Source organism: Galeopterus variegatus, unplaced genomic scaffold, assembly GCF_000696425.1.
Source record: "Galeopterus variegatus unplaced genomic scaffold, G_variegatus-3.0.2 Scaffold3430, whole genome shotgun sequence".
NCBI classification, from domain to species: Eukaryota; Metazoa; Chordata; class Mammalia; order Dermoptera; family Cynocephalidae; genus Galeopterus; species Galeopterus variegatus.
Window position 1 is genome coordinate 6,882 of NW_007729541.1, and position 17,557 is coordinate 24,438.

At 48.8% G+C, this 17,557-nt stretch overlaps 1 protein-coding gene across 1 annotated transcript; it reads right to left on the minus strand.

Annotated features, from left to right (window-relative positions):
- Nucleotides 1-491: 491 nt before the first annotated feature.
- MAT1A (methionine adenosyltransferase I, alpha) lies at nucleotides 492-17,294 on the minus strand. Its single transcript, XM_008585049.1, has 9 exons — nucleotides 17,189-17,294; nucleotides 13,887-13,964; nucleotides 12,300-12,422; nucleotides 8,550-8,662; nucleotides 7,969-8,112; nucleotides 3,332-3,550; nucleotides 1,996-2,178; nucleotides 1,484-1,617; nucleotides 492-824 (listed from the first exon to the last, which is right to left on the minus strand). The coding sequence occupies exons 1-9, from the start codon at nucleotides 17,280-17,282 to the stop codon at nucleotides 722-724; spliced, it is 1,191 nt and encodes a 396-aa protein (XP_008583271.1). The 5' UTR covers nucleotides 17,283-17,294; the 3' UTR covers nucleotides 492-721.
- Nucleotides 17,295-17,557: the final 263 nt, after the last annotated feature.

Sequence of the window (17,557 nt, forward strand, 5' to 3'; positions counted from 1 at the left end):
CCTGTTTCTAGAATGAGACATGGGGGATGGGCTCCTCAGTTGAAGCTCCTAGGTCCACATCTAGGCTGTGGGACCTTGTAAAAGTTACCTAGACTCTCTGTGCCTCAGTTTCCCCCATTTATGAACAGGGATAATAAAAGATGCTACCTCATCATGTTTCAGTGGAGAAGAAATGCAATCAGTAATTAGCTCTGTCCCTCACACACTATAGATGTTTAGGAGACATCAGCCCCTGTTCTCTTCCCTGCCATACCTCTCGCCCTGTAGGCACAAGGCCCTGCTCAGAGGCACTGGCTGCGCGTGTGAAGGGGAGGCCCAGCATGCCCTGGCCCAGGGAGCCCTGAAGTCAGTGAGACGCACAAACGTGCCAGAGGAGGCAGGAGGTGCTGGTCAGGGTGCAGGCTATGGGGGGAGGTGAGCAAGGGAATTGCAGTGGTCTTTCTACTAAGTTAGCATTGCCCTGGTCTGAGATAGAGGCAGGGGAACATAGTGACTATCCTTCCAAGGAGATCTGGCCCCATGCCCAGGAAGCCACCTGCCTCTTGCCGTTCATGGTGGTGACAGGATAGGGCTAAATTAGAGTGAGGGGAGATGGGGAAGGCAGTCCTCGGGACAGCAGTCGCAGCTGAGGGTCAGGAGATCTGAGAGCTGAGGTCCTGAAGAAGAGGAACGTGGTCACCCAAGCCCTCCAGGGCAAGGCCAGGCCCAGCTCCTGCCAGCTCTAAAACACCAGCTTCTTGGGAACTTCCCATGGGAACTCGCTTCTTCCGAAATGGCCATAGCATGCCGTCTTCAGGTAGATGGGCCTCTTCAAATCCAGATCCCTGCATGGTCAGCAGAAAAAAAGGTCATTTCATTTGTTTCTCTGAATTTTGAGCACAGGAGTGATGAACAAACCACAATGGCAGTCCTCGCGTGGAGTTGCCCCGACAGAGAGCAGTTGAGCAAGCATACGTGTCCCTCTGTGACACACCGCAGCCTGGTTCCACGGCTCAGGAAACAGAGGCTCAGAGGCTCAGCACAGCCCAACACTCAGACACACCCAGGAACCAGGGTTTGAACTCCGGCCTTATGGTGGCTTCTCCTCTCGCCTCCACTGACCTGGTCCAGGCCAACATCCACACCACCAAGCTCCAGAAAACAGGGATGTCACGAGAAATGAGACCATATGAGAATAGACTTGCTGACTCAGTTCCCAGCTATTTGGCCTTGTCATTGTCTTCCTGAGATCCCCCACCTGCCCAAAGAGGGCCCCCCTAGAGTTAATGTCTGCGGGGCCAGCAGGGGTCTTGTGCAGCCTCCTTCAACCCGAAAGCCACACATCTCGCATTGGGGATGTGCGCCATGCTGGGCCAAGAGCTTGGAGACCTTCCTACTTCTGAGAGGCTGAAAAGCCTCCTTTCTGCTTCCCTTCCAGGTGAGCTGAGCATCTGGGTGAGGGAGGAGCCAGGCCCACGAAACAGCAGTGCCGTGGTGCTTCTACCTGACGATGATGCCCGGCCGAAGGTCGAAGTTCTTGTTCACCACCTCTAGCAGCTCTCGCTCTGTCTTCTGAGAGGTTCCGTAGGTGAAGATGGAAATGGACAGCGGCTCAGCCACACCAATGGCATAGGAAACCTTCCAGAAAGGACTGTGGTCAGGGACTAAAGCCTATGCTCGGGGGCCTGCCCCTCGCAGACACTTGATGTCCTCAGGAAGGGTCAGCAAGGACCACACATCTCTTGCCCAACATGCTCCCCCGACTCTGTCTGCCTAGAAACCCCCACCGTCTTCCTGGGGGGAAGATTCTGTACATGCCTCTCTCCCTGAAGATTTTTGTTTTTCCTCCCCCAGGTTTTCAGAGCACACAGTGCCCAACAGAATACACACAGAGTCACAACCTTTGGCAAAGCACGTGGATTTCCCGCCAGGCCACCTCTCCTTACTTAGGGCAGTCATGGCCGGGGCCCTCAGCTGGAACAGGAAGTTGGGTTCAGAGTTGGGAGGCTGACCTACCTGGACAAGCACTCTCCGGCAGAGCCCTGCTTTCACCAGGGACTTGGCCACCCAGCGGGCAGCGTAAGCTGCCGAGCGGTCCACCTTGGTGTAGTCCTTCCCAGAAAAGGCCCCACCACCATGAGCCCCCCAGCCACCATAGGTGTCCACAATAATCTTACGGCCAGTGACGCCTGCATCCCCCTGCAGAGGGAAAGAAATCAAGAGAGGAGATGAGAACCAGAGCCCCCAGACGGCTGGAGGGGGACTGAAGCACCCTGAGGGCCGCTAGACTACAACTCAGAAAGGACATGCTGAGCTGTCTGCAGGCATTTTTCAAAGACCCGTTGGCCGAGAGTCAGCCAGAAACCCAGGCTTCTAACCCAGTTCAGTCACTGGGATACAGATACAGAATGAGGTAACTTGTCAAAGCCTCATTAGAAAGTGCAGATGGATCAGAGGTTCTCAGGGGTCACAGCCACCCCCAATGCCTTTGTTTTTGAATCTGTCATAATGAAGAAACCCAGCTGCAGGAAGGAATTGCACTGTAACAAATACAAGCCTGGGCTGTGGCTCTGGCTGGTGCCACCAAGCAAGTGTGCCCTGTGCAACATTAGTCAATAAAGACATCTTTAAAAGGGTGAGGGGCTTTATGTTAAATGATCTGGGGAAAGTCTGCATCCTCTACCCTCTTTTAGAGATCCAGAGTTCACACTAGTATGTCTAGGCTTTGAGAAGTCCTGTGAGAAAAGAATAAAAAGCTGTGCGTTTCACCCTGGGTTTCTATACTACATTTGCTCACAGAACCTGCATCCACAGCTGAGGTTCCCTGGCAGGGGTCAGCAGCCTCTCAGAGGTGCTCTGCCAATCTCCACCTGCTCACCTGTCAGACAGGAGGGAGGGGGCAGCAGGCGTCCTACCTAAAACACCCCTGCCTCACCGTGGTGCCCACAAGAGCCAAGGGCAGCCTATGGCAAAGACCTGGCAAGCACTACCTGGCAACAATCAGCCATGGGCAAACACTGCAGTGGTGAGTGAGCACCTGAGCAGGGCAAGGCAGTGGCCACCGTGGGCAAGTCTGATGGCCATTTGAGGTGGCTGGATGGGGAGGTCCAGCCACTGCTAAGTTGAGAATCCTAGGGACGTTCCCAATTCCTCATGTACTGACAGATACATGGCAGGCCCCATGGAGAATGCGCTTAATTATGGAGCCCCAAATTCACTGCCTACCCACTTAGTCCATGGCCAGGCCCAGCTGGGCCACCAAAAGCTACCTCTTGTACTCTTTGTGCTGTGAGACATAAGCAACACCAGTAATAAAGACAAATCAGGGACTCATTCAGAGACAAGTGCACACCTGGGGACCTCCAATGACAAACCGCCCGCTGGGCTGCAGGTGGTAAATTGTGTCTTCATCCAGGTACTTGGCCGGCACCACGGCCCTGATCACCTGCTCCTTCAGGGCCTTGCGCATGTCCTCCAGCATTATGTCTTCATTGTGCTGCACAGAGATGACGATGGTGTGGACGCGCACAGGGATGACTGCGCCGTTGTCCTGCATGTACTCAACTGTGACCTGTCCATCAGAGGGAAGAAGAGATATCGTGAGGCTGAGGCCTGAGCGGAGAACCAAGCACAGACAGCTCAGAGGCAGGCAGGGCTCCCAGGAGCCAAGTGGGGCCTCCCATCCTCAAAAGACCTTCGGAAAGTTGATCTGACACGTTCTTAAATTTGAAAAATTGCCCAGTGCTATGGGATGACTGGGCATAAGGCATAGCTACTCCCTCATGTGACAACAATTAGTATTGTCTGGAGACTTGAGTTTCTTCTCAACTTGTGACCCACAAGGCTCGTCCCCTTCTATCTCAAAAGCTTTTTGTTGCCAACAAATATCCCCCGGCCAAAGCCCTCTCTTGACCCCGATGGCCCAGAGCCAAGGTATCCCTGCTCCTGCCAACAACCATGGGAATCCGCAGGCTATACATCATTGGCAGGAGCAGAGATACCTTGGCCCTGGGCCATGGAGGGTCAAGAGAAGGCTTTGGCCAGGGTGACATTTGTTGGCACCCAGAAGCCTCTGAGATAGAAGGGGAGGAGCCCTGTGGGTGGCCCAAGTACCCTCAGTGGAGGAGCTCTGGAAGTTTATGGGGCCAGCAGATATGTCTGCTATAGGGACAAGGTAAGAGGGACCTCAGCCAGGGTGGCAGAAATAGAGGAAACAGCAAGCTCCGGACTGCCAGCCTCTGGGTGTTTTGCCAAAAGAAAGGAAGAGCAGAGTGCCCCTGGAGGGAAGGAACCTGCCTGCAATGCCCTAGCAGGTCAGGCTCCCACACACGTCTAACATTCATATCTATCACCATGAGCCAGTTCTATGCCCATTCCATGCACTATCAATTAATATTTAAGACATCACGTGAGGGAGGCGTTATTATCCCCACTTTACAAATAAGAAAAACAAAGCTATGGCAAGTGAAACAACCTGTCTGAAGTCACACAGCCAGTTTATGAAAGGCCAGAGAGTCAAACCCTGCTCTGCCTGACCCAGAAGCTTGTGTCACTCCCACTGCAGCACAGACAAAATGCTGCTGCATAGACCCTGTCTTTTACTGACACATAAGTGAGTACAGGCACCTGAAGTCACAGACTCTTCTGTTTTGGTAACAAAGGAGAGCAGCTTGGGCATCCTGGATTTGTGGAGTAAGAGGGAAGGAGATGGTAAGGATGGCAGATGAGTCTGAGAAGAGAAACGAGCACTGACTGAGCACGCATTGTATGCTAGAAGCCATGCCATAGATAAGAGGCTTTTACCAGCCCCATTTTACAGACAAGAAAGCTGAGACTCAAGAATGTAAACGCATTGGTCAAGATCACACAGCCAGTAGAGCTGGGATCTGACCTGAGGCCATGTGATCTGATAGCCAGGGCACTGTCCAGCAGGAGGATGCCACCCAAAACCATGGGGGATGCATGTGGCCACTGGTCTGATGCTGGTTAAGGCAGTGTGGACCAACAAGAGCAGTGCCCAAAAGGTTTTAGGGGCATGTGGTGCCTGCAGGAGTGCAGCTAAGCCAGATGGTCCTGTAGCAACACTGGCCAGCAGGCACAGGACTGCTCCCTACCCCAAGGCCTATAAAGGACCACTGGGCAGCAAACAGTGCCTCGCTGGGTCTGTGCCTGCAGCAAGGTCTCTGCCTGCCCATGGCCCCTCAGATATGCATCAAATACTGGGTCTGTATCAAACTCCTACTCTTCCCTGCCTCGTCCAAAGGTGGGGTCCAGAAGAAGGAAGAGAAAGCCCTGGCCACATGGTGCCTGACCCTAGTGGGACGGGCAGACACACCCAGATTTCATGACTGATAGCAGCCTTTAGACACCGGGCTGTGCATATTCAGGGCTCATGAGAGAGAACTGGAGCCAGGGGGTGAGGGGCTCCAGGAGGGAAAGCCCTTGTGGCCAGCTCTTATACTAGATCCACGTGTGTAGCCTCAGGAGCAGGCTCACATCCTGAAGAGCTGCTCAGGCCCATCTCCGCTGATTCTCTGGATGGCTCCACGCCCCCTCTGGCAAACCCCACTCAGCGTCCTTGCAGAACAGCAGAACTGGGTAGCAGAGCAAAGGGCTCTTATCTCATCATGTCAGCAAGACGTGGGGAAAAATACACCTTGGAAAACACAGCTCTGACCAGGTACAAAAATAGCCATCCGTAACTGCCACACAATTCTCAGTATCAGCAGCAAGAATTTGTTCAGGTGGAAAGACTCATCCCACTCACAGTCAACACTCTGGTTTGATGATGAAAATCCTTTTCTTATAGGGTAGAGAGCCAAAGGCCTAGACGTAGTTCTGGCTTAGCGCCCCTCACACTGAGGCAGCAGGTGGAGTGAGGCAGGTTGTTCGAGGGCCGGTGAGGGGCCCTTGCAGAGCACCCTTGGCAAACCTGCATGCTCTCTGAAGCTGCCCGCCTGTAGCAGGGGAGCAAGACATACTTTGGAATCCATATTAGCATTTTTAGAGAATTTAGTGTATCCTCGCAGGAAGGGAAACTCAGAAAGAGTCCATTCTTCCCTCCTTCCTGCCTGCCTCCTCCACTGGGAAATCTTCTATTTCTTATCTAAGCAAAATGAAGGAGGCCTTTCCTATTGTAGCTGGTCCAATAGGTGGATCCTCCATTCCTCACTGTCACATAAGGAAAGGGACAGCTCAGTCAGCTCCAGTGACTTCCTCCCATCCCCATTCTGGGATTTCCTTTTCTGTGAATCTCCACCGTTTCCACATCTTGGCACCAGTCCAGTACAGGACAGGTCGGGGCATGTCAGTACTTGTGTGCCCCTTTCTTCTGGTAACATCATGATCTACATATTTTAGCTCTCCTGTCCGACAACCTACGAGAACACCCAAGCAGTGCTGATGGTTCCACTCCCACCTTTGGGAGTCACATGGATAACACAAGAAGTCCCAAGGAAGGGTTCCCTTTGGGCCATAAGCATGCTTCCTTGCCCCAAGTATAGCCAATACGCAACCTCGGGGCAAGAAGGATGCATTTCTCTGCAGCTGGAGTGATAGGACGAAGCCACGCACACCATGCTGAGCTATAGAACCACATGTGGCAAATTCCAAGCTCAGGAGTAAGAGAAGGTGCTGTCTGGTGGTGGCCAGGGAAGGCATCCAGAGGAGGTGGGAGCTTGCTGGCCACTCACAGATGGGTGAGGACCAAAGGAGGATCCCAAGTATGGTGAAGGGTGGGAGCGCAGATGTGAAGCACCAAGAAACAAGAGGAACATGAGGGAAATGAGGTAGATTAAGCAAAGATTGGGGCGGGGAGGCGTGTGTGTGTGTGGGCAGACAAACGTAAAGTTGGAAGACCATGAAAGGCTTTGAGTGCCACGTTAACAAGCAGATTTCCCCCCTCCCCCATGGGAAACAGAAAATTGTAGAAAATACTGAACAAATATTAGGAAATTAAAAGTGAAGCCTGAAGGGAATTAATTGAAGTTTCCAAGCAGGGAGAACCTTTGGGAGGGTAGGGCACTATTCCTGGGGCTCAATAGGCTGGACATAGGTAGGATGGAGACAGAGATGGTGCTGAGCAGGACTGGGAAGGTAGCTCGGCAGCCCCTCCTTCAGCTGGGCAGGAGGTGACAGATGGCTGCACCCTGTAGGCTGTCAGGGCACATTTGCCTGCAGATGACTGAGAAATGGGGCTGGTGGTTTGGAGAGACCCACAGGTAGAAGACGTGGGGTCTGAGTGTGTGGAGGTGAAAATGGGATCCACAAGTGTGGGAAGAGGGAGAGAGCGTGTGGAGGAAGAAGTGCCGAGAACATGGGAATCACAGCGTGGGCATGGAAGAGGAGCCAGGGCAGGAAGCCACGAGGAAAGGGGTCGTCGGGGTCATCCGGGTTAAACAAGAAGTGGAGCTGGAGTGAAGGCCGACAGGAGGCCTCCACGTGTGTTAGCAATTACATCACAGCTGGCCTTCAGATAGAGACTGCGGGGTAGATGTCAACACTGCAGGAAGCAGAGAGGTCAGGGCCCATGGGGCTGGAGCTGGCAACAGCAAAGGTAAAGCCTTTTATGAGAAATAAAGACAAGAAAAAGGCCACAGTGAGATACAGAAAGCACAGACACCCTGTTCAAGATGTGGGGACCACTGCTTGCAGAAAGGCAGTGACCCAAAAGTCTGAAATCAGTTTAGAAGTAAGTTTGTAGCAGGAATTGAGGAATCATGAATCAGTATGTGCTAATCAGGAAAAAAAACCAAAAACCTAGAACTGTTCTTTCACCTTTTCTGTATTTTAAAAATATTTTATAATAAAATGTTGGGGGAGGAACAAATAGAGCTAATGAATTTTCAAATAAATAGTTCTTTCCAAAACTGACAATTCTTTGAGTGCCCAGACTGAACAACTTGGTCTTAAAAATGACAAGAATCAAGAGGATTTGGGGGAGCTTAGTGTCTGTCTAGAACTCTACGGGAGACAAAGAAAGCAGCTCACCTGAGTCTTGGAGTCAGGCCTCAGCCAGGGCAGAGCGCCAGAGCGCCTCAGCTCCGCCATGCGGTGGTTGAGTTTGTGAGCCAGGATGACGGTGAGGGGCATGCATTCCTCCGTCTCATCAGTGGCATAGCCGAACATCAGACCCTGCAGCAGGGGAGAGGGCAGACTGAGCAGCCCCCCCTTACGCCAGTAGGACAATAGCTTTTTCCCTGGTGCTCCAACATTGCCTGGGTGCCTCATACGTGGAACACTGCACTGGGCACTTGGGGCAGGGAGACATAGTCCCTGCCCTGCAACACTCTAGGAGGGGGAGACAAGCCCACAGTGGGCATTAGCAATCACAGCATTCCATTACGAGGCCATGCCCTGAGGTCACTGCCATGAACCAGGGGGACCAGCTCACTCCAGGCATATACCTCTTTGGCTCTCATGCTATGGAGATGGGTCTACTCCACAGTGTGAATAATCCATTAGTCATGAACTTCCACAGCAAGCTCCTCAACGTGGGTCAGAGCTGGGTCCGGGACAGACTACACGGGAGTGAAGTCCCCACGCAGGTCCTACACACGATGTTGAGTTACCTGATCTCCTGCACCAACATCCTCTTCATTTCTGTCTAAATGAACACCCTGGGCAATATCCAGGGACTGTTGCTCCAAAGCCACCAGCACATTGCAGGTCTTGAAGTCGAAGCCTAGGCGGAAGGGAAAATGAGCCTGAGTGGGGACACATGTCAGGGGGGGGGAACTGCGAGCTTCCCAGGGGACTGCTCCCATGGCATTTAGTGTTGGGGTGGGTTGTCTGGGGTGGGTAAACGGGCTCTGTCTAGGCCCACAGTTAACACACAGGATGGGAAAGGCCATGTATCCTTCCTACATTATCATGTGGAACTCTTCGGCCAAAGAAAATTCTCCATAGTGCATTTTACTGTATTCAATTATACTGTGGTTAAAAATATATACCCTATACAGAACTGCAGCATAAAAACCAGGTAACACTACAACTGGTCTGGCTGAAGAGCAGGAGGGTGACTCTTGTCCCTGTTCCCTTAGGTTCTCCCAGAGGAACCTTCTGGAGTCCAGTTTGAAAATCATTACACTGAGTGAAAATCAAGGGCCCTTCCAACATTGTCATTCTTAAGCCCAGGTATATGCCTAGCCCAAGTATTTTACATACTGAACAAATACAGTGTACATGAACTGTCCAGAGAGGCTCCCAGAGCCAGACTCCTCTGATCCTGAAATATGCACAGGTTCTGAGGCAAATGGAAAAGCCACACCTTTGGGGCAAAGACCCACATCTGCAAAGCTGAGGCACAGGGGTGGAAGGCTGGTCCTCCCCAGCACGCTGTGCACTGGTTCTGGGAAGTCTTGGCTAACAGCAGTCCAGCCCAAGTAGCCCTGTGAAGAGGCTGCTGTGCACAAAGAGCATGTTCCCTGTCAGTCCTCGCAGCTGTGCTGGGCTCAGCGACAAGGACTGAGAATGAGGAGCTAAACACACAGATGCCCCCACCACAAAGTCAAGTATGATGCCAAGCTCACTGACCTCTTCCCTGTGCCCAACAGCCACCCTCTTTCCAGTCTATTATCCCACCCACACTGCCATAATGGGCTCACAGATCCAGTCTGTTGTCTATGTACAGCTATGGTGGGGATCTACTGCCAAAGACTGAAATTGAAGCTCCTTCATTTGACACAGCACTAGCTATCTGAACTCCTCTAGGCAACATGAATTTAGGTGTGGCCTTAAGCATGATATGCTTTCTCACATCTAGGTCTCTCTGCCTAGAATGCTCCTCTCCCAGCTCCTTATCCCCACATGCCCAACCCCTACTGGCTCTTAGCAAATGTCCCTGAACCCTCTTGCAGTTCATTGTACACTATGCCACAGACACCACTGGGCACCTCACATTGCATCATTTGAGACAGTCCCTCAACCTGAGGACATCAGGTCACCTTTGCCCTTTACATACACCCCGCTCCCCAAGGAATGTTTTCGAATGCAGAAATCAATGAACAGTCTTTAGAGAGCTTCCAAAGGGCTCTCCTGCTCTGCATTAAACATTTTACCTAGTCACTTTCTGTCTAAATAATGAATCTTCCCAGTGCTGAAAAGCAAGCAGGGGCTCCAAGTGATTTAGAAAAACAGAATCTAGTGGACCAAGGGGAGAGGTACAGGGCTTACAAAGGACAGTGAGCCCAGTGACTGCAGCCAATAGCAGCAAGGAGCAGCAGGCCTGAGGCCTTGCTATGGCGGCCATCGCAGCACATGGCGATCTGTCTGGCTCAAGTACACTGGCAGGCTTGGGCACAGGGACACAGCCAACTGAGCCTGACTCAGCCAGAGCTAGGCCCTTTCTCACTTCTCCCTTTCTAGGGGACGGTACCTCCTGGAAAATTTCCTGCTACCTAACGGCAGACAAGGTTTGCTCTTGAATAAGGTCTAAATGTACGTAAATGAACACACTTTTCCTGGTAGAAAGAGCAGAAGGCTCTGCATGGTAACATGTCAGGAAACTGCTGCTCTGAGACAAGGTGCTTCTTCTACAAATACCCTCACGTCCTGATTGTGAGAATTAACTTGTTCTCACTGCTTCTTTTCCCAATGATTCTTGATACACTCTCCCCCCGCCCCCAACTACAACCAAAAAAAAAAATTTCATTCATTCAAGTGACATCAATTGCTCACGAGTTTTCTCGGCCAAGTCAGACTGTAGCTGGACTGAGCTTTTGCATGTCTATGCCATCACACGTGAATGGCCTCCATCACTTACAACAGTGGGGCATGGGTATCTCTGCCTACCCTGACCCACAGAGATGCCACATGTTACCCTAAAAAACAAATATGTGACATAAGCAGAAATGACTTCATCGTTCTTCCTGAGTCTTGATCACAGATGTAAGTCTAGGAAAGTTGGTCTGGGAGCAGAACTTTCTGCCATTGTGTAAGGTCACTACATCTCCTACAGTGATTTCAGAAAATTAATACCAGAGGCCAGCATGAAACCTTTAGGAATTGGCGCCACCGGGCTCTCCCGAGCCGGCGTGGTGTGGGGCCTCAGGCCTTGGTCACGCTTCCCCCAACACAAGCAGCCAGCCCAGCGAGGACCACCAAGCTGCAGCAAGAAGGGCCCGGGGTTCCTGAACTGGGGAGGTAGGAGGTGAGGGCTTTTGCCACAGCCCCCAGACATCTGCACCCAGCCCGGCAATGGCCAAGCCACTGCTGGAAGCCCCAGGGTCTCCCCTGTGGGAATGTGGGGGGCCCCACAGGCCTCAATCCCGCCCCCCTCCTTCCTCCTTCTTCCATCCTCCTTCCCCTTTCTCCTCTCCCTTTCCCACCCAACTGCTCCGCAGCAACATCATAGAATGTAAAAAAAAATAATATTAATAAATTTTTAAAAAAATAAAAATTAAAAAACATTTAAATTTAATGTAAAACAATTGGGTCCAGAGCCCTACCCAGGAAGCCAGTGTGGATCGAGAGCCCCTCGAGCTCCCATGGACGATCACTGCACACAGGCCTTTGCACCTGGCCCTCACACCCACCGTTGGTGCCCCTCCAGGCTGTGTTGCTTCCTAGCCCGCCCAATCTCAGATGCTGGCATCTGCTGCAAGGTCCTCAGTTCTTTCCCGCTCTCCCCGCATCTGGTTATCGTGGTGCTTCTTCTCAATTCCCTGCTAGGGCCTGTGCCTCTTCCCTGGATTTTGGCCCCCACACTGCCTGGCACTGCTGCTAACCTGGGCTAGTCTGTCTCCTTCACCTGCTGCCAGTAGCGGTTCTGGACTGGATCATCTTTTGTCATGTCTATAATGGGAAGCAGTGTTGTTTAGTGCAAATCACAGGAGTTCTAAACCTGGCGGCCACTTACTGATTGTATTACCTTATACAAATTGTTTACTTCACCAAGCCTTGATTGCCTCATCTGCATAGGAAGTATATCAGAGTTTCTGAAATGACTCAGTAAGACAACATGCACTATGACACCAGCACCAGGGCCTGGCAGAGAATGTGTCCCTAACAGAGGGCAGCTCCCTTTGTTCAGTGCCTTTTTCTCTTCCAAAGCCTTTGACAGAACCAAGGAGGCAGGACCTTAAACAAGACCAGTCAACAACGGATGGGCATGTGTCAGTTCTACCGGACACAGTCACCCAGTTGCCATACTTTTGTCAGCGACTTTGACCCCTGCCATCTAACAGATGGGTTTGGGAATGCTTTTCCTCCTGGTAGTATTTGTATTTCCACAAGAGTAAAAGCCTCAGATTTGACTCAGCATAAGGGGACTTGCTCAGCAGAGACCAACACATATTTCAGGCCCAGAGGCCTGCCCTTACCCTTGGCAGAGTCATCATAGCCAATGTGCTTGATGGTGTCCCTCACCACCCGCTGGTAGTCCACCATGGCAGTCGAGGTGATCTCCCCACACAGCAGCACCATGCCTGTCTTGCACACCGTCTCTGCAAGGGAAGGAAGAAGAGCTAGCAGCATGTGCCAGCACAGGGGAGCTCAAATGCCATGACCCTCATGGTGCAAATGAGAAGACTCACAAGGGCACTTTACAAGGATGGATTCCAGAAAAAAAATAATAGTGCCAGTAAAAAGAGTAAGTCCCAAACTGCTCATCTTCAACTGCTGCCTGGAGAATGATGCTTTGGAAAGAATCAGTCATGCCTGAGTTTTATACCAAATACTACTTGTGTGATCTTGGACAACTTAACTTCTCTAAGTCTCAATGATTCAATGAAGATAATATGAAGACTGCTGTGTGGATTAAAAGGAGATTATGGTTGTATGCAGCTGTCATAAAAAATGCAGTCAACATATGTGAGCCTCACTCGCCACACTGCTAAAAAGCCATTGCAGGCTTTAGGGAGTGGGATCTGATCAAAGAATCAAAGCAGGCCACCGTCTCACCATCTACTTACTTAGATAGTGGGGTGAAGTCTACCCTCAGAGGGACACAGCTCCCTGTAGTGCTCAATGCAGGGTCTAGGATGCCAACAGAGAGGGACAGATAGGTTTATGCAGATAGGTCTATACATGACACTGACAGTGATGAAAGTGTGTCTCTAGTGTCTGAGTGGGGCTCTGGAGTCTGCGCTTGGCCTGTGGCCTTGGCCAAGCCCTGATGCAGCTGACACCATGACCCCATCAGTGAAGTGAGCAACGGGCCTCCAGGCTCTAGAGTCCATGACACATTGCTGTGACAAGGGCTTCAACCCAGCAAAGGTTTCACTGTCAAAGAACTTATCCCACAAATAAAGGTGAAGATCTTTAGCCTGCATGAGTCTCAAGGAAAGAATGAATCAAGCAGATGTGAACAAGGGCTTCAGTGCTTTAGTTTACCATTAGTGTCCCTTAGGAAAGCTATTGGTTTAATTAAAAATAATTGATGCATATGCTGCCCTCCTGTTGCTGTTAAGTGGGAGGCATAAATTATTTCAAGCCTGAATCATACTACAACTGGAGAAGAAAGCAAGGGAATGAGCCAGACACCTGTGCAGCCATCGAAGGCTCCTACAATGAAGGCACAGCTCACAGCCATCTAGGCAGCTACCCTTGCTGCAAGCTCTTTCTCTCATCCCAAAGATTCATCTAAGAACTTAGAAAAGCCTACCCACTCCCAGTGAGATCAAGTGTCAGGGAGGCCATGTTCCAATCCAACCTTCTGCTATTTAAGGTTGCTAAGGTATCTGATGCCAACTTCTTCCTGAAAATAATTACTTATTTGTTTCATGGTTAGAAATGTTTTTCCTTCATGTTACTACATAGGGGAGGTCACATAATGAAGAAACCCACTGCAGACCAGAGGACATAGACTGCAGAACTGAGGAGTATAACTCTACGGTCTTACTCCCACTACTAACTTCTCAGTCCAGCCCACTTAGGTCTCTAGCTGGAAGCAATCGGGTATTTCTTACCACAGGCCACCTTGGCATTGGAGTCTTGCTTGAGATGAGCATCCAGCACTGCATCACTGATCTGGTCACAGATCTTATCTGGAAAAGAACAAACATAGGTGAGAATCATATAAATAATAGATATAACAAACTGAAATGTTAAAATAATTAGATATTTTGCCAGTTTACATATCAAATCTAACTACCCAATTTTTTTTACCAATTTATTTTATTTTATTAAAATAAGAATAAATAAGAAATACTTTAAAATATTTATTTCTTCTCATTCCTGCCTAATTTTGGATGGCATACGTTATATGAACTTATAGAATTCCCTAAAAAATGAAGTACAATTCAAAATCAGCTCTTTTAAGAGTCTAAAGCAATTCACGAACACACGTACATTCTTCTAACTGAAAAGTCTCTCATTCCTCAACATATTTAATTCTAACATCTGGAAAAGTTCTAGAAATTGGAGTTAAAATAGTTAATAACATCAGTTAAGATTAAGTGCCAAGACATAAAATCAGACAGGACAAATAGCTGCATTGTACTGCGTGTTCTGCAAAAAGCAATGCACCATATATAAAACACCACACCCAAGTACGTGACTCCACCCATAGGAATTCTACAAGAAAATCCCTACACATCATTGCTATTTTGCAGAACATTTCCATAGGCAGCTCTTGGATCCTCCCCGCTGGTCACTCAGCTTCCTGGTCACTCAGATGTCCTAATAGCTGCATTTGACCTCTTCAGTCAAGGTGGGGCTGACAAGGTTTCAACATGAGCTGGAATTTGATCTTATTCTTCTATGACTTGCCTTTAAGACTGTACATATAGACTGTTAAATGACATATAGACCACTGAATACAGACCTATATTTAGTCTAGCATATAGACCACTAAATGACACTGTGGAAAAATCTCTTGCTTTGGGGTTATGTGAACTATATATGATCACAAATTAAGAAATAAAAGTGACCTCTATTTACACATATTATTACATCTCGTCTAGTGTTCAAAATACCCACTAAGTCTTCTCTTAATACATTAATACATTTGTAAGTTAAGAATCCAGATCCAGAATCAAGCAGTTTGGCTCTCAAAAGCAGATATTAAGTTCTGTAATTAAAGATAATAGTTAATCTGCCATTAAAGTTGATCTCTCTAATCTTTCCTTTAGAAACTACTACTAAACATATGTTTGAGTTTTCCTATCCTCCTGCCAGTGGCTGATTCTGGTTATAAATCTAGGTTTGTCTGAGTCAACAGCCTCTATACACCCCTACCAATGAAGGCTTCTTGCTGCTAAAATATTCTGAAATAAATATACGATGGCCACTTCAGGCCTCCCCGTCAAGATTCCTGGAAGCTTATTCCCATGCTGAGCATAAATGTCTCTCTTGGTTAAAGGTACAGCTCATGTGCTCCCACTCTGCACAGGGAAATGCAACAGCTATCAGGGACAAAGCCACAGTCAAGCAAGGGTATCTATCGAGTTAGCACCACAGACTGAGATAATGCCTGAGGAGGTCCCTTCTAAACTGTCCTTTTAGGCTTAAAATATCTGCATCACTTAGTAGGCTTAAGATAGCCAACAACTGGTTTTCTTGGAAGACGAAAAAGAAACATTAATTTTCTTTCTGGTAGAGAGGAGTTCAGTAATGGGATGACAAGCAGAAAGTCACCAAGCCATAGAGGAAACTGAGTGACTTGGACAGCTCATTTCTAGTGGCAAGTGAATGGGGAATCAAACTGATGGGCTGTCATTAAGTAGACACAAAACAACTGACTGACTGGCTGGAATTTTCATTCTCTGTCCACTGACCACATCATCGTTATGTACAATGGGCCATGCTTGGGACGACAGACCACTGTACCCCTCTGGTGGAGTAAATCTTTCTCCTAACCTTTATATCACCTTCATAAGCCACAGAGCTGACTGGAATGTGTCAGATATCAGGAATGTATCTGAGATTACAAGTACAATAAACCTAGGAACTTTATAAAGTTATGTACAATGAAAGAGGCCATTTACATTGAATTGGGCTAAGTCACATAAAAAACTTAGTCTAACTCAACGTTTTTCAACAGCTGCACTAATGACATTTTGGGCCAGGCAATTCTCTGTTGGGGACTGTTTTGTGATTTGTAGGGTGTTTAACAGCATATTTGGTGTCTACTCACTAGATGTCAGTAGGACCTTCCTTCCGTCCCTCATAGTGACAACCAAAAATGTCTCCAAAGATTACAAAATGCTCTTGGAGGAAGAGGAAAAAAGTGCCCCCATTTGAGGACTACTAGATAAGCATACAGAAGTAGTGAATTGAGATATTCATAGCCAAGTTACAAGGTATGAAAGTTAAATCTCTGAGAAAGAACAGGGAAGATGGAAAAAGGTAGACTTGGTGATAGGTTACCAGGTATTTCAAATATTCATATGAATTTTGGAGTGCTTAAAAACATAAATCAGTGTGTGCAGCCCCCAGGGTTCTCCAAGAACAGAGGTTGTCAAAGTGTGGTTCCCATCCCAGCAGCATCAGTATCTCCTGGGGGCCTGTTAAAAATGCCAATTCTCAAGCCTCTCCCAGGACCTGCTGAATCAGAAACTCTGAAGATGGTGTCCAGCACTCTGTTTTTTCAACAAGCTCTCCGGGTGATGCTGATTCACCCTGAAGTTTGAGAACCACTGTCCTACAACTTGAGGCTCTGAATGTCTGGTCATGGTCCTCACTGTCACCAAGGAAGCCTCCCTCACTTCCCCACATCACAGTCCACCTGCATTTTAGGGACCAAAACAAAGCCTGGATTTTCTTCTTTTTCAGGAAGTCATCTACATTTCTTTTAGATAATATACCTGAGACTCCCAGCAGCTTGAGATCTATCGCTGCATCTGTTCGTTTCTAAACTGCATATGCTTTACATGCAAAACTTAGTGACCCATCATTTTGCTTGAGGAACATTCTCTGTTGACTTAATTTACTCATTGATAACAGACTAAAGCTTTACTCAAAAACATATATTAAAAGTTAAGATCTGATGATACATTCTATATATTAAATGTATTAGTTAACCAACTGCTTGTTCTCTGTCACGACCCCACTGTGCTGAGACGTGGCGGTGGGCAGCAGCAGCAGGGATCCTTGGCTTCACTATGAGTGACTTTTTTACAAAATAATTTCATCTTGTTACTTCACAGATTCCTTATGGCAACTAATACACATTGTTTCTAAGACAACGTGAAAAAAAAGGTAAAAGCGACTCCCTCAGTACAGACTGGGCATGACGGATTTGCCAATCAGTCCAGGACAACTTACTTACCTGGGTGTCCCTCTCCTACAGACTCTGATGTGAACATGAAGTTTCCTTCTCCACCTAGAGAGTGGTCACACAAGCCATCCACTGGTCCATTCATCTCTCCACACGTCTCCACTGAGCTCCTTCAGGGTAAAATTGTAATGCTGTGACTTTGCCTGAGTGTTTTTCTTTAGACCCAACAGGCTTGTCGTTGGCAGAGCCACGAGGATCACTTCTGCCTAACTGCCTGGGAGCACATGAGAGCAAGGTGAGGATGGGAGAGGACAGAACACAGGTATGTCACTCCCTCCAGCTGGTCAGAGCTTGCTCCTGAGTGACTCCTATATATGGAAAAGTGAAAGTGCTGAATAATCATGTGGGAACATTGGAGGA

What these genes read in the sequence shown, in the direction of transcription:
- MAT1A (XM_008585049.1), bottom strand. Translation starts at nt 17,282, where the DNA reads ATGAATGGACCAGTGGATGGCTTGTGTGACCACTCTCTAGGTGGAGAA. An exon ending in CAATGCCAAGGTGGCCTGTG is followed by an intron (nt 12,423 to 13,886) that starts GTAAGAAATACC and finishes CTTCCCTTGCAG; the next exon opens with AGACGGTGTGCAAGACAGGC. An exon ending in GCCGGAGAGTGCTTGTCCAG is followed by an intron (nt 1,618 to 1,995) that starts GTAGGTCAGCCT and finishes CCTTTCTGGAAG; the next exon opens with GTTTCCTATGCCATTGGTGT.